The sequence below is a fragment of the Sabethes cyaneus genome, chromosome 3, assembly GCF_943734655.1.
Source record: "Sabethes cyaneus chromosome 3, idSabCyanKW18_F2, whole genome shotgun sequence".
In the NCBI taxonomy this organism is placed as follows: Eukaryota; Metazoa; Arthropoda; class Insecta; order Diptera; family Culicidae; genus Sabethes; species Sabethes cyaneus.
This window is the reverse complement of record NC_071355.1, coordinates 124315025-124332499: the sequence shown is the minus strand read 5'-3', so window position 1 is coordinate 124332499 and position 17475 is coordinate 124315025. Positions and strand designations below refer to the sequence as shown.

Here is a 17475-nt window from a genome sequence, read left to right as displayed (position 1 = left end):
GGGTCAGCTAGTTTGGTATAATTGCCTATTCCGACCCCACATTTTATTTCTCAAAGTTTTGTATGGATTGATCAATCCCCCTTGCAGTGACATGCAGTGAAAAATGAGTATTTTCGAAAATCTGAGAAAAATGGAGAAGCATTGCTACAAGCGGGATTGATCAATCCCTACAAAACTTTGGGAAAATGAATGTGGGGTCGGAATGAGCAATTATACCAAGCAAGCAAAGCCTGGGTGCTAATTCCGTTATTGAAATTTGACCTTCTGTTTTTATACGACAGACTTCGCAACCAGCTGTTAGAATACAGAACAGTGCGGGGTCAGTGCTACGATCCTATTGACTCTAACAGCCTCTCCCAGCCGAGATTCGAACATACGACGAGTGGCTTATTAGACCAGCGTCTTACCTCGAGGCCAACTGGGAGGCACACAATTATACCAAATTTGGTTGAAATCGGAGGTGGTCGAATACAATGGATATGATCACTTGAGAGGGGATAACACCGAAATAACCTTGAAAATTGAATTTTTCAAAAAACCCAAGATAGATTATTTTAAGACCTTCTCTAAATTAATTGTTTTGATTAATACTAACATCCTGTGAAGAAACATCTGAGGTGCATGAAAGTTAAATAATAAGTGCATTCGGACATAGCGTGTATCATCACGGAGAATAAAAATGTAGTTTCAACCATATTTATGGTTGTTTTACGCACAAACAAAAATTTCGTTTTGTTTCAAACTGAAATGTATGATTGAAATGAAAATATTTATTGTTACATCAATGTCAACTTTAAATTTGAAAATACTTTACTTTTAATTCAAAACTGTTATTTACTTGATTCAAACAGAATCTCGTTTGGAAACAACAATATTTTCAGGTTGTTATAAAAATATTTTATTGAGGCTTAAAACAACAATCATTTTGTTTGAAACAAACCGGAGCTTTTTCGCTCCGTGATGGAATTTGTTTTATGACTTAGCTATTCTCGTTGACTCACTGTTGATTACTCTCGCCTACTGTTAGAATAATGTCAATGTAGATTAAGGTGCGACTTATTCATTTTAGATCAATGTTACTTCTGTCGCCGTTTTAATATTTGTGGGGTGAGATCAAAGTTTCTTGGAACCTCGGGCAACATTAAATGTTGGAAAAATTACAAAAGCAAGTTACATGCTACATGTTGTCAGTTTTTAGATAGTACCTGTACGAAATCACGTCGGACTCGATTATCAACTAAACGTGTCGATTATTTGTAGTCGATTATACTACAACATGCAACATTGGTGTATTTTATCCATAAATAAATGTTTAGCCGTTAAAAATCAAATCAGAAATTATTTCGCATATGCCATAAACACCAATATCGAGACAATGAAATAAATTACTGAATATAATTACTAATAGTGACTAAAGTTCTTAGCGATAATGAAATAGAGAAAAACTGCTACTGTGTTACCTGACTCATAACGAACCCCTACTTCCGAAATTCTAAAATCTCTCATGCTTTTATTTTTGGAGTAAACATGTAATTTCTTATGTTATATAGTTGATATTTGTATGTTCTATTCGAATTTATGATCAATTAAACGAAAAACCATAAAGTTTGTGAGTTACGAGACCCTCCCCCGTGTATAACGTATATTCGTTATGAGTCAGGTAACACTAGCCTGATTTTTAGTTAAGTCCTGTAAACAAAAATAAAGAAGCGAGAGTTTGTTTTCTTACATGGCAGTTTGGAATAACTCACGCGGTTTTTACGTTTATGGTAACAATAGAACCTATTCAAAAATCAGGCCAGAATGGTATTCTAAGAGCGCGGACAACTAGGTGTGATTTCGATTTAGGCAACAAGGGCGCTTCGCCTATGCTGCCAAAATCGAAACCGTGCCAAAATCGAGTCTTTTTTTTTGAAATAAAAAAATTGAATATAAATGGGTTCCGGTTGTCCGGTGCAAGTAAGTTTTTGGCAATCTGCGGTAAGACGTAGTCCTACGGCAATAAAAATATGATTGTTCGAAATATCCTATAACCACCAACTTTTTTTCATGAACACACTTAGACAATCATTTTTTCGCTATTGAAAGCATGTTTGCTCAAACAGACCGATATTTAAGCATATTTTTGGAAGTGAAATATTTTGTGTTGCCAAAAACGGATACTTTTGTTGCCAAAATCAAACCACCAAACCATGACAAATTTGAAATCCCACTGTATTATAAAACTTATGAGGCGCCAATGTTTAACATCAACCGAAAAAAGCGAAAAAGTCATCCATTGACATGCATCATACAAGCATTTCAATTTCTGTGTAGCTCATCGAAATGGAACAACACAAAGCGAGCTCCCCAAAAAACTGCTTCCAAGTGACTTCTCAGTATCTTTGCCGCTGCAGCGCGCTGGTGAACTATATAGTTCTGTAAAGTGTGAATTCACAGTAAGTCCACACTTGGATCGCACAGTGAAGTCACACTTGTATCGCATAGTGAAGTCACACTTGGCCTTCACAGTGGCAGTATAGTTGTTTTCATGTCCGCTTTGTGCAGTGTTTCGGAGAAGAAAAGACGCTGTCGTCAGTTCCATTGCCACTTACACTGCCTTTAGGAGCGAGTGAACTAATGATTATACCTCTGCATCATTGCTATTTGATTAGAGAACTGTGTGAATCACTCTTCGCACCCGCTGCAAGTTGAGGTGCTGGCCATCCCTGATCTCTACCACCGACTGTTCCAGCGCGTAGTGGCTTTTGAGGAGCTCATGTAGGTTCTCGTTCGTTATGGCTTGGTGGTGGCCGATGAAATTGACAGTTCCAACCGTAGTAGAGTGCCGTGGGCCGTATACGGTCCACCCAAGTTTGCAGCGAACCGCAATAGGTTCAACTGGTGCCCCTACCTTGGCTTCTATCGGAGCAAACTAGTGGATATTGTTCAATCCGATTAACAATTCCGGCTGACCGTCGTATGGCTCGATTGGCAGGTTCCGCATATGAGGATATTGCGCGGCAAGGTCCTGAACATCCAGTCTTTAATGGGGAAGCATTAACTTTCCAACCGTCCGGACACTATGCTGTAAAGGGCACTATGCAGTAAAAGGGCTGGCAAAAGAGTGAACATGTGCAAATATATCACCTCTGTTTTCTAACTCCTATCTCTACATCCACGAGGTGCCGGCAGGGGTACGGCAGCCAAAGTTGCGCACCTGGTGGTACGCAACCTTGGTTGTCGTATGCAGACAGAGAACGTGGAACACTCGCCGTGTGGTTTCCGGCTACCTAATCATGCAGTTTGGCGCCGGTTTTTCGGAGGGCGTGGCTGCGGGGTGAGGGCACACCGGGAGTGTTATTTTCTCAGCTGGTTTAGCACAGAGAGAGAGAGACTCTCAATCGGTCTGTTTTACACAATCTGCAGTTATGCCCTTTGGCGGTTGGTGCCGAATTGCACGTTTGGGCAAAAACTGAGCCAGGGACCTAATTTTGCCGTGAGAGTCGGCAAATCAGGAGCCCCTAAGTCAAGGTCTAACTCCAGCCGATGACTGAATGGCTGGAGGGGTGAAAACATGCCAGTCACGAACGGAGTGCTTTAGGCATCTTGCCCCTACTGTGCCATGCGGGGCTCTGGTACGGTCGATCTTTGTTGTCCCTTGCGTTTCGTGGGAACAACATAGGAGTCCTGCCCAATTTCCCTTATGGGTTTTACGTCAAGTGCGTTCTGGCCAACATAATTGGCTTCGCTTACAATTTGTTGTCTGATCTGTGTAGGAGATTGTTTGTGCATATACTTCGCCAGTCAAATAGTTAGAGTCGCACAAATAAATCTTCAACACAAACGGGCAGCAAATTTGTATTTATGCGAAAAACTTTTTAATGGCTCTGTCACCATCGCATTGGTTCAGGAGTCATATTTTCGTAAGAAGTACTTTCATTCGACGGATATTGGAAATCAGAACTTTGCTGTTTGCAGCAAAACTGGTATGACAAATCCTCGTTTGATGCCCAGGGCATGCATATTATTGCATAGGTCAACAAGTGCATGTCTTATCTCTGAGTTGACTACTCGAGATATTTGTGCAGTCACAGTAGAACTCGTCGTGGATGATGTCCATAGGCGCTATGTCTACTGTTCTGCATACTTACCACACGATGAACCGTCTCCCAGCGACGATTTCAGAAATGTGGTGAGATACTGCCAATCTAATGAGCTTCCGCTCATTGAAGGCAGCGATGCCAATGCCCATCACATCATTTGGGGCAGCTCGGATATCAATCTGAGGGGCTCTGATTTGATGGAATATTTGAGTAGTACCAACCTTGGAATACTCAACATTGGCAATTGTCCAACTTTCATACGAGCTGGTAGAGGGGAAGTGTTAGATACAGCACTCTGCTCTAACAGGATCAGTCGTGAGTTGGCACAATGGCATGTTTCAAATGAGACACCAATATCTGATCATTGCTTTATATATTTTGATCATTTGGGTGTCTCCTTGAACGCTGCAACATTTCGCAATCCGAGATTTTCCGACTGGGAACTCTTTGAGGAGGAACTGGCGACGAAATTTCAAGGATTCGAAACGAAGATTGAGTCATCGATCGACTTAGATGTGGCTGTAGATGTCACAACATCTTTTATTGCGGAAGCTATTAAAACGACTAGAGGAACAGCATGGTGGAACTCTCATCTCGCGGAACTAAAGAAACGATGCAGGAGAGCCTGGAATAGACGTCGTAGGGATGGCGTGGAGCCTTTCAAGCAGGCCCGAAAAGCCTATGCAAAGGCTCCACTATCTTCAGCACGCACGAGCTGGCACAGGTTCTGCAGCAACGTTTCCAGTGTCGACGAAGCAAATCGACTTAATAAAATACTGTAAAAAACGAAAGATTATCAGGTTAATAACATACGAAGTTCGAACGGCGAATACTGTTCGAATGACAATGAAATCCTGGAATGTCTCTTTTATAGTCACTTTCCGGGCTGTGTGGAACCTGAAGTTCGAAACGATCCAGAAATCGTTTTAGGTGACTTAGACTCATGGGCACGGAGACTTGTCACAACTGAAGCGATTGAGTGGGCAGTGAACAGCTTCTCTCCATACAAATCTCCTGGAACAGATGGAATATACCCTATTCTACTGCAGAAAAAATTCAAGTACTTCAAACACATTCTGAGAAGGATGTTTGTGTGTAGTATTGCTATTGGGTACATCTCAGCTCAATGGCGTGAAATAACCATTAAGTTTATTCCTAAAGATGGACGCGCGACATACGAGCAAGCAAACAGTTTTAGACCAATCAACCTAACGTCTTTCTTGCTTAAATCACTTGAGCGGATTGTTGATCACCACATCCGCGAAACAAGCTTAGTAGAAGTTCCACTTCATTCAGCACAACATGCTTATCAAAGTGGCAAGTCTACAACCACTTTATTACATGATGTGGTGGATAAAATGGAGGTGGCTTTTTCACAAAAGGAATCTTGCTTAGGAACTTTTTTGGATATTGAAGGCGCATTTGACAACGTATCTTTCGCTTCCATTTTGGAGGCTGCTCGTTATCATAATGTGCCTTCAATAATCATAAAGTGGATAGAACAAATGCTTAGTAACCGATCGCTTTTTTCGTCGTTACGGCAAGCAAGCATTTGGAAGCAAAGTGTTTGTGGATGTCCACAAGGTGGCGTTCTCTCGCCTCTTTTAGGGAACCTTGTGGCGGATGGCCTACTGAGGAAACTCAATTGTCTAGGCTATCCGTCATATGGTTTTGCGGATGACGATCTCATCCTAGTAGTTGGAAAGTGCATAAGCACATTATTTGACTTAATGCAGCAGGCACTACGCGTCGTGGAAACGTGGTGCCGAGAAACTGCACTTTCGGTAAATCCGAGCAAAACGTCTATCGTATTATTTTCAAGACGTAGAAATACCAATGGAGCTCGCGCTCTGCGCTTTTACGATTCGGATGTTGATGTTGTGAACGAGGTGAAGTACGTGGGGTTGATTCTCAACTCCAAGCTTGACTGGTCCACAAATATTGATTTCCGAATTAAAAAAGCGTGCATGGCCTTTGGGCAGTGTAGACGAGCAATTGGCAACTCTTGGGGGCTTAAACCCAAATACATACACTGGTTATACACGGTCGTTGTCAGACCAACACAGGCGTACGGTTGTCTTATATGATGGCAGCGAGGGGAAGTTGTGACTGTCCAGACAAAGCTAAACCATCTTCAAAGGATGTGTCATTAATGGCAATGTCTGGTGCATTTACTACAACTCCTACTGTCATACTCCTGGTCATACTCGATTGTGGTCGCAAATTGTTGCTGAGGACAAGTTTGCCCTTGCTCCTAGCGATGTAACGCTCATGCGTACTTTCCCGTATAGGACTTTCTCAAGTGACTTTCCTCCTAGAGAGGAGTGGATGTTAGGCAACATGGAAAGGAAAATTTCCGACTATGTGGTCTGTTATACCGATGGTTCCTTGTACGAATGCCGTTCATCTGGTTTGGGTTCCTGGCCATTCCGATATAACTGGAAATGAATGGGCTGATGAAACAGCAAGATCTGGAGCAGAAAAGTCGGTTTTCGGACCAGAACCTGCTTTACCAATTGTGGCATGTTGGATAAAACAAAAGATTCGATCTTGGTTTTCATCTGAACACGTACGTTATTGGGAAAATCTTGAAACTTGTCGTCAAACGAAAAGTTTCATTGTTAAGCCTTGTGAGAAGGTTGCAAAATTTCTTTTGCAACACTCAAAGGTAAATTGCAGTATTCTTGTCAGATCACTGACTGGTTACTCCAGACTAAATTATCATATGGCTACGATTCAGCGAGCTGAATCGTTTCATAATTTATGTGGATCCGACTACGGTTATACCATATCACGTAATTTGCAACTGTCCTGCAGTAGCCCAATTGCATCATAGGATCTTTGGATCCTACGTCTTAAATGAATCGGATTTTAGGAAACTAAAATTACGAGACATTTTGATGTTTCTTACCGAAAGCGGTATTGAGCTATAAGCTCTTATTTATCATGAGTATACCCCCCAGGGGGTGTACTATTGATAAGTTAACTATCAAGGACTGCAGTATCCCCTCGGGGGTACAAAAATCTCTCGGTATGTATGTGTTTGTGTTTGTCCAAATTCCTCATCCACCCGTTCCTATTCCTCCTGTTTTCCTTCCTGTCCTCACCAGGTAAATGATGACACGGGCAAGATAGGCAAGGCACAAATCTTCCACATGATTGTGAGGAACGTGCTGCTCGAACCAAAGATGCTGATACCTGATACCTGAACAGCTTACCGTTGGCACCGCCACTGACTCCCGACGCCCAAACATTCATTCGCCGAGATTCCCTTCCCTCGCGTGACATCGGCCATCCACCTAATCGTTTGCCGCTCTTGTACGCCAACGACACCTGGTCGGTCGGCTAGCTTCCGCTCCAACAGCGTTACAGAGGCACCCTCGTCAAGGAATGCCAGTACTGTGATCGAGGTTCTGCCGCAGTGAAGCTGTACCAGTACCATCCGAAACATAGCAGTACAATTGGATCGGATGTGTGCACTCATGCCGACTGTGTTTCCGACGGGATGTATTAGGGAGTTGTGGTGCTCCCTACAATCTCCGACACCACAGCGAATTTTGAACCTACAGGTACCACTGTGCTCATTGATGCAAACGTGGCACAGTTAATCACGGGTCACTATCTTCAACCGATCCGCGTACGACAGTTTCTCGAAATCGGCACACTGACGAAGACGGTGTTCTGTGTTTTGGCACATTTTGCATGGCTTCAACCTCTTTTGATCACTGGGACTGGGCGCTGGATTCTCCTCTGCGTGGCAGTACAGCGCACCCTTTTCCTTCGGTTTCTTCTTTCCGAATGACGACGATCCGGCTTTGGACTGGTACGCTGGCGTGAGATCTACGTCGACATCTGCCTCACAGGCGTCTTCGACAATCTCCATAAGGAAATCCGTCAGAGTGCGAAGCGTCGGCTCCCCTTTGCTCTTCCGGTAATGCACCCATTCTCGTTTTTCCCGATCAGGAAGCTTGGCGACCAAAGACTTGATGAGCAATGGGTTGAGGAGATGTTGCCGAAGATCCGCGGCTTCTAAGTGTCCGCAGAGTTGTTCCACGGCATTCCCGAAAGGAACGAAACTACGCAGATTATCTGGCTTAGGTGGCACCAGTTGGTTAACTTTGTCCAGAAGATTCTGTGGTAGTTGTTCCGGACGACTATAATGGCGACGCAGCTTCTCGATAACTCGCGGAATCGACTCAGGGAGTAGTTGACCGGATACCAATTCGAGAGCTTCGCCTTCGAGGGATTCCTGCAATCTCATTAGGTTCTCGTGTTTCATATAGCCACAGGTCTCGTTTGACCTTTTGAAGGCCGCGCAGAACAGAGGCCATTGAGAAAGTTTGCCCGAGAACTTTGGAAGTTTAGAAGTCAGCCCCTTTCTTGCAGCTAGCTGGGCCTTTGTCGGTCCTACCCGCTTTTGACTCGCTTCTTACCCACTCTTCTTCTTTCCCGGTTTGCTCTTCACCGACGTACTGGACACTTCAGACTCTTCGTCCTCCTCTTTTTCGCTATCAGTCTTTTTAGTCCTCGGTTTCACTCTGCTCCTCGTCCTCTTCACTGTCCGCACCGACTGCACTACTGTTCTCGAATTCCTTGGCAAGCTTCTTTACATTTGCTTTGGTCAGCTTCAACGACTTGTTTCCGGCACCGGACGATCGTGCTTTACCTTCAACCGCTTTCTTCGGTGTGGATTTCGCCACCTTGCTTGTCGACAACTTCATCAACTCTTTATCCAGATCCGCCATCTTCTTTTCGAACGCCTTTTGTTTCGCCTTCATGCGATCGATCTGTTCTTGCTTCTTCCGAAGCATCTCCTCCAGGAACACCATCTGCTGTTTTTCTTCTTCCGCGCGCATTTTCAAGTACATTTCAATCTTTTTCTGTTCAAACGCGCGCTGCAATTGTTTCCTTCCTCTATAGCTTCATTTCCGTCTCTACCCAGCTAGCATTTTCATATGTATAAAAAAGGTAAAAATTAGCATTACGTACATGCTAAATGTATTTCATGCGCAAAATTGGCATATCCGTACTATTTTGGAGGCGATATACGTGATTACGAATAATTTTGAGCGTTATGACTATATAAGTATTTATATACGATAATATCCGATTAAGCGCGAGTCGCTCCGTACTACTCTACGATTTTGTGCTGAAAATCGTATGTATGTCAGTCATTATCATTATACACGACAAAAAATCAACTTGATCCCACTTTATCCAGCTTTATTTACGATTTCGAGTTTATTAGGAGAGGAGGTCCGAACTATTTTTGTCATCTATTTTTGTTAACGACGCTCAAACTGTAATTTATTTTCGTTAGTATACATTTTCTTTAGTTTTACTTACAACTTACAATAAAGTGGTTTCTTCTCCCACTTTAAACTTCCTTTAACTTTCATTCTTTAACTTTTATTTGCTCTTAATCCTATTAAATAAATTTCATTTTGTGCACCTTTCAGTCCATTCTAAATATACTTTTCTAACTTACGATTTGTTTGAAATTGTTTGGTTGCCCAACTTCGGCTCAGCTACCCTAACTTTGGATCTCTATGTATTTCTCCTTCGTTTGGTATCTTGCTGTCGCTATCGAAAGTTTCCGGTTATTTTGTATGTTTTTAATCATTTATGTTTTGTCTTTCTACTATATAAATATATATTGCCTTTCTACTATATAAATATATAGTATAAAGATATAGAAATCACTCGGAAAACCGGAAATGGAAAGAAGGTCCTGCGGGCCGAATGTCATATACCATTCGACTCAGTTTCGAAAACTAAGCATTTTCTGTGTGTGTGTGTGTGTGTGTGTGTGTGTGTGTGTGTGTGTGTGTGTGTGTGTGTGTGTGTGTGTGTGTGTGTGAGTGTGTGTGTATGTGACGCTTTCAATCTCACTCACTTTTCTCGGAGATGGCTGGACCGATTTTAATGTTCTTAGTGTCAAATGAAAGGTCTAGGTGTCCCATAGGTTCATACTGATCGGACTTTTAGTTCAAAAGTTATGTATAAAAATACGGAAAATATGGGACTTCATTATCTCATAGGTCCCTTAATCGATTTGAACCAAATTGCATATGAAAGAGGAGCCTTGCAAACCCTTAACTTCCAAATTTCGTGACGATTGGGCTTGTAGTTTGAAAGTTACATAAAGAAATGTGAAAAAATAATATTTAAATGTCTGTTTGTTTCTGTTTCTGTTTGCAGCACGAGGTGGGGCAGTTAGAGCCAAGTCTGTCCAGGGCTGAGACAAGGTGGTTGTGATCATGATAAAAGAATCCTTGCGGATAACACTAGCGCCATAATGCGTTGGTGATTATGGATTAATGAGGAGGAAGAAGAGTGACCGAACTTGGCTCGTTATAATTGTGTACTTGGTGAATATAGAATAAAATGGCTTGTACTTATCTTGTTTTCTCCTTCCTTTGTTTGTTTCCTCGTCTTGTTCGTCGTCGATCTTACTTAAGGCCAAAGTAGGCTCCACGCCGTCCTCTCCATCGTTGTCACCAGTGCAGTCATCTGTGGATGATCTCTTGCCTCCCCTCACGACAACATTGTTGCCGTGAGAAGAAGCGATAGAGATCAGGCAGAGAAAGAAAAGAAAAGAAAAGAAGAAATTTTTAGTCAACATGTTGATTGCAATTTTCGAGTTAGTAATATCACGAGAATTCTGTGTCTGTCCATCACCTATGATACTACCGACTAACTACTCGCTAGCATGGACGCTACTCATCTCCCAAATACCCATGTCATCACGATTGACTCAGCGCTGTTCAATAACCTATGCTCATTAAAAGCCACAGCCGCTTCTTTATCTACCATCTTTGCAGTATTGTAGCTGTTGGCGTAAATTTTCGAATATTTTGTGCGGAATATTATTCAAGAGCAATATTATCGCTCAGAACTATCGAAAAATACTTGAAGTTCCGAAAAATAGAGCAGATGCGATACATTAATGGGGACTGGTACTCGCTCGTATTATTCCCGGTGGCATTAATTGCCTATTTGTAGCGGTAGTCAACCAATTTGTCGGTATGCTCTTCAGACCGTGGACAATTGAAATGATTCTGTAACTTAGAAAGGATTAGGTGGATCAAGTAGAACTTCACTTGGAGATATGTATATATGCCGTGTTAAGTCTTAAGTGCAAGCTGTCACTGAAGCAAAACCTAATAAGATGTTAACGACGTTGATAATTCTGTGAGGATGGTATTGACACAGAGAACAGACATCCATTCAGGAACAAATTTTTCGGGAATTCTTGGATAAAATTTCAAATTAAAATCACCTAATATGCTAGCGTCACCACCACTATAGTTTCCCAACTAAATGATTCTTTTGATTTGCAGACTGACAACCTTTGGCTCCTCTGGCGCTAGTATATATGGACTGTAACCGTTATGCTAGCGCCAGAAGCTAGCTGTTGTGAGTTTAGTGTAGAATTTTATGCGTCTTTAGCGACATCATCACTATAGTTTCCCAACTAATTTGACATAAGTTTTATCCCAGTGGGGACCTTTCGCTTGGATGTCTGTTCTCTGTGGTATTGAATCGAAAAAATCCTCATACCATGGCCATATATTATGTACTATGACCATATTTTAGGAAGTGGGAATGATGGTATATTGAGGACAGCCCTTCACTATCGCTTGAATCAGCCAGAGAATCGAATACCTTTTTTACTTGAAGAGCTATACTCTAAAAAGATTTAGTTAGAAATGGAATTCCAGTTGAAGTCTGCCAGGATTGGGCAATGGACAGAACAAAATATATATCGAGACTATAAAGCTTTTCGAGAGATCCACTAAGTCCGACCGCGACGACAGCAGCAAGAATGGAGAGGAGCAGGCCGCCGGTGAGTTGCCACCGTCCGACTTGATGCACTCTCCAACAGAGGCTCATCAGCATTAGGAGGGCCCTTGGGAGACAAACAGCGTCATTCATGATCATTTTATGTTGTTAGTTGAATACCGTTAACGCGGTTGGTCACAAGACATGCAAAACATTCTAATAAAGGAGGGAAATAAGAAAATAATAATTATAATTAATTACATCCAAAACAATACAATAGAGGTGACAGTAACAGCAACGATAGCAATATTAGTAATAATAGTAATAACATAGGAAACTGACATAGGAAACACAGCTACTGACTATAACTTCCTGTCCATTAATAATTGTAGTTTGGCAGCATAGGTATAAGAAAAAAAATTCCGACTCATCATAGAACACTCAAACATATATTCATTCATACCTATACACCCATGCACACTCATACATGCATACACATGTATACATGTACGTGTGTGTATATTTTTCAGTGCTGTGCTGTCCATAATCGCATAACAGCCACAAATTCTATGGCAATCTCATAGAAAATGTCTCGATTACGCAAATAAAGACATCACATCATTTTTGAACACTCGTTCGTTCTAACTAGCGATAAATTTTAATTTTCATGAGTAAGTCAAAATCTCATGAATGGTGGGTAGGATTTGATTTCAGTTTTCTAGAGAAATTTCTGTGCATACCAGCTAGGGAACTGAGTAAGCCCTCCCGGTGCTTCGGCCCAAACGGATTGAATTTAAAATCAAATCCGCTCAATTTCGCTCCATTTCGCTTTACGAGACACATGCTACACATAAAGCTAAATTATGCAATACTATACTACATACTACACATATATCTAACTTAAACTATATTACATTCTACATGCGGAATTAAGTTTAGGAGTGTGCCGACAAACCACCTACCCATGGGAGGGAAAAATGTTTTGAAGAACATTACCACATTTAAAATGGATGAAATGAAATTACGAGCATTTCCATGAGGCAGGACATACTTTTTTTTTCTGTGAATTTTTTTTAAGATTTTTCCAAAAAATATTTTCTCTGGATTGCCACAAAAAAATTTACTTACATTTTCATTTAAAAATTTTTGCTCTACAACACATTTGGTTCCTGAGACATGAATTATCAAAGTGGTACATGAATTCTCCGAATAAGGCGATGCGTGAGCTATCTATCGATCAACAAAACTGATTCTTGGTATATTGTTAGAGACCGGTATGAGCTTGTTAACTACCAAAAACCAAACAAGTTGACTAACAGGAAACTAAGAAAATGTAGTTGGCATGTAGCACCACTCACCGCCTAATTTGGGGGACTGCTGGAAAGTTTCTCTTGAGGTTTTCTAAGAATACTAGGTGGACCCGTCGTGGCTAACCACGATACCAACACATTTGAAAATGTAATATGGTTTACAATTAAAAAGCACGTATTAAAAATTATTAATGAAACAGTTTTAGAATTGGCAACCTTCTATTAATTGAGCTGTTCCGATTTATAGTGGCCATTGACCAATTTATCAAAATTGAGATTTTTACATAAATCGTATCTTTTTGCATAGATGTACTATGCAAACAATAAAAATTCTTATTCTTATTCTTATTCTTATTCTTATTAATACCATCACAGCCACAATAAAGGATTCCTGGAAATAATTTTAATTATTTCTGATCATAGAAATATTTCTAATTATTTTCTTGTCTGTATTAACATTTACAAAATATCAGAGATATATTGCAAATGTTTAATCGGCCAGGCCAACTGTGAAGTATTGCCGCAAAGACGATTATACGAAATGGATCCTGTTTGAACAAGTTATTCACACATAGATGCATTTCAAAATCAACAGGGGAAGAAGAAACGGGGATGTCTCGTGCCAACCGTTTCTGATTAATACTAACTTTGTTTTCGTTGGGAGTATCTTTGCTAATAAAGATCAAATGATACCCCGGACCCTCGGGGATGAACTTTTAGCCTTTAGACGCTTTAGACCAAAAGCCCGGCTGCAATTAGCCAAGGTTATAGCGCCTTATTTCGCTCCCTGAAAATACATTAAACTCTCCAGGTGCCAACAATATTAGTTCAAATTATTTCTTAAAAAAAGCGGTATTTAGCGGAGAAATTTAGCAGAAATAAAAAACTTTCACTCATCTGCATTATAATCCACTACTGCAAATTAACTACTGTTAAAAGATTCTGTCCGCGCCATCGATCAACCTCAGCCCTTGGCCGACTATACAGTTTGGACATTCGGAGTGGGTGTTATAAACGGTTCCAGCACAGCAATACACTTTTTCTGCATTAAAGCTCCGCTAATAGTTCCATTATAAATCACTCTAGTTGCTCGGTGAATCCATTACGGTTCGGCTTATTCAAGAACACTTTTACACAATATTGACTTAACTCTTACTACTTTATATTCTTTTTCATGAAAAACTGTTCAATTTACATTATTTGAAACGAAAAATTCGCAACGTCAAATGTTTTCGTACTATACAAACAATAAAAATTACAAAAAATTAGGTTTCAAACCTGCTTTTTTCATGTTGAACTTTTGGTTTGGAACAGAATGACCATTCTGTTCCGCATTATTGTGGTCTATACTCTATAATATATACTTGTGACTTATTAATAATCGATATTCGACTATTTTTGATTTCAAAACTTCTACCCTTTAAACCCTTTCATCTGATACCCATATTATGAGGATTTTGCAATATTTCCAGTCATGTGCGATCATTATCAGAAAACCGGTAGTAGCCATCTTTAATTCCAAAATAGCGTCAGAACACGATGGAATATCGTGTCCCAGTCGTCATACTCTTTCACCAATACCCATTTTATGGGGGTTTTGATAATTACAAATCGCATGGATTGAGACCACTATGTTGCGGAATGTTTTGAGGATTCCAGCTAAATTATACAGTAAAGATTTGTATAACGCGGTGGGTGGTGCTGTACGCCCATCGCGATGTCTCAGCTGTCCATTAACCAAAAAAGTTGATTTTTGGTACATTGGTAGCATGTGGTATAACCTAGTCAACTACTGAAAATCAACTGTATTGGTTAATGAACAGCTGAGATATCCCGATGGGTGTATAGCACCACCACCGCGTTATAAAAATCTTTACTGTATATGAAGTTATAGTAGTCTATGTATATTGGTATGAATAAATCGCATATTTCAACAAAAGTTGGGATTTTTATGTATTCTCTTGTTGAATCCCTCTTTACCCTCCCCATCAGAATAGTTGGTTTGGTGAAAATAATTGAATGGAATTTTTTATAGTTTTTTAGACAATTGCGTCTCTTGTAAAATTTGCTAAATGGTCAATGGGCCACTATAATTCGGAACGGCTCAATTAAAACACGTGTAAACTACAAACGGGGCAAATGGGGCTTAGATAAAAGGGCAAAAATCTACCGATTGTGAGAACCATGCTGCGAGGGAGAACATTTCGAAAAAGTACTCAATTTTAGAACCAAGACAAAATTTAGACTCGGTTTCGCCAAAATTATGATTGCGGAAAATATTAATTGCATTATACTGGGCAGACGCTTGCTGTCTAATCCGCTACCACTCGTTGGACCACAACTACAAAAACACCCTTCGTTTTAATAAACCAGACAAACTCTTGGATTAGTTATTTGCTTCAGATCGAGTCAACGCAACACAAAGTCTTGGATATTTGAGATTTAAACGGCTTTTTTGCAAACCAGTCCCTTAAAAAATTAAAATATTTTTAAAATACTTTGCAGTACAGTGAATATCTAAAGCTACTTGTACAAAATTCTTAAAGTTAGAACTTAAATTTGCAGACTTCAATACTTATGTTACTTTATATTGCGATATTTCTTCTTCTGTGTGATCATCACTTCTGTGTGATTCAGATATCATCCCCCACCTGGCTCGGGAAGGGTTTTAGCTACCATTCTCGTAAGGAACTACGGAAGAAGTAAATGTAGTTAGGTATAAATATACTCAACGGGATATGCGCCTTCGCGCTTTATATTGAATGTGCGCTACTTGGGCAGCTTCTGATTATCAATTATAGCTTGATTAAATCGCAGGCTATCCTTATTATCACATATGCCAAATCACATGTTAAGGATACTTCATCACTCTGAAACGGTTGACGTTTGCTTCAATTATTGTTTTAAAACCAAATTCTTTTATTCCCCCGCAGGACTTCGTGAAATTAGTATCGGATTATGTGGCATCCCATCAAATTGCCGATTTCGCCCACCCACCCACTGCTGAAATCGTTGTTACCTTCACAATGTGTCTTGGAGTCCAGAAAAAAAATTTTTAACAGCTTGCTTGGATCTAGCGTTACAGTCAGACACAAGGAAACTATATATATTAATATCATTTTTAATAATTCATTTATTTCATGAGATTCATCGACCGTGCTCGCATACAAAAGTTTATTAAGTTTTGGGATCTTTCGATCCAGATCTATGGGTAATATTGATAGATAATAGCTAAACAGTTAAATTAAAGGAAAAATTTCATATTTCATAGCAATTTTTTTAGTTAGCGGCACATAAACTTAGAGGAAGCTAACAAAAACGCTAACGGGTTTAAAAATTAGCAAAAACGCTAACCGCTAACCAAAATGTTAGCTCAGCTAATTAGCTGTAAGCGGATTAGCGGAATTGTGCCCACCTCTGACATTAAGTAATGTGATAAAGCGAAGTGTGTAGATTTTGTTAATTGAAATTTGAAAACTAAATATTTATATCGAAGTAAAAGTTTTGTTATTAGGTATATCAAGTTAAATACGTTATATCAAAGTTGGTTTGAATCGAGGTTGACTTATATCGAGGTATCTTATAGTTTGTTGTTCTTATAATCTATCAGTATTTAAAATTTACAAACCTCAGCTTCCTCTGTATCCTTTTCGGATATTTCTATACTACTACCGCTATCATCACAATTATTAAGAGCGCGTATCTGGAACATAATACCCGAACGTTATATGTATGTTTATATAGATTTAATCACAAACAATCCTCGAAGCGGCAATCAATAAAACTGACAAAAACAACATGCAAAATACTGGGCGATACCGTATCGATACCAGCAATATCAATACTTGAGGGTTAGAGTGACTATTGAGGATCGATATTTCGATTTTTTTTATCGATATTTAAGCCTATGCCTGGGAAAAAAGCGACCCCCCGGCCAAGGGGTTTCCAACAGCAGTGATTACTACGCACCGTAGAAAAAAGTTACTTTTGATTACTGTACTGATTACCTCTGATTACCAGTAATCAATCTCTTATGAATTAGTCATGATTACAAATGATTACTTAAGATTATCATTGATTACTATACTGATTACCTTTGATTACCTAATTAATTCATAAATGATTACAAAAGTAATCTCTGATTACTACGCACTGATACGCCTTGCTGGAAACCCCTTGCTCCCGGCACATCGCCATTTTTCTCTAATAGACCAAATCAAGGTGACGTCATCTGCCTGACTCACTGCGCATAGCCAGCGTTGCCAGATCAGCGGTTTTCCCGCTAGATTTAGCGG

The 17475-nt window shown here is 40.1% G+C and overlaps 1 protein-coding gene across 1 annotated transcript in view; it reads right to left on the bottom strand.

The window, feature by feature from the left end:
- LOC128743672 (calcineurin-binding protein cabin-1-like) overlaps positions 1–16935 on the bottom strand; it is an 858845-nt gene extending 841910 nt beyond the window's left edge. Inside the window, exon 1 of the mRNA XM_053840294.1 lies at positions 16809–16935. Coding sequence (XP_053696269.1) covers positions 16809–16892 — 84 coding nt within the window. The 5' untranslated portion in view covers positions 16893–16935. The remainder of the gene's footprint in view (positions 1–16808) is intronic.
- Positions 16936–17475: the final 540 nt, after the last annotated feature.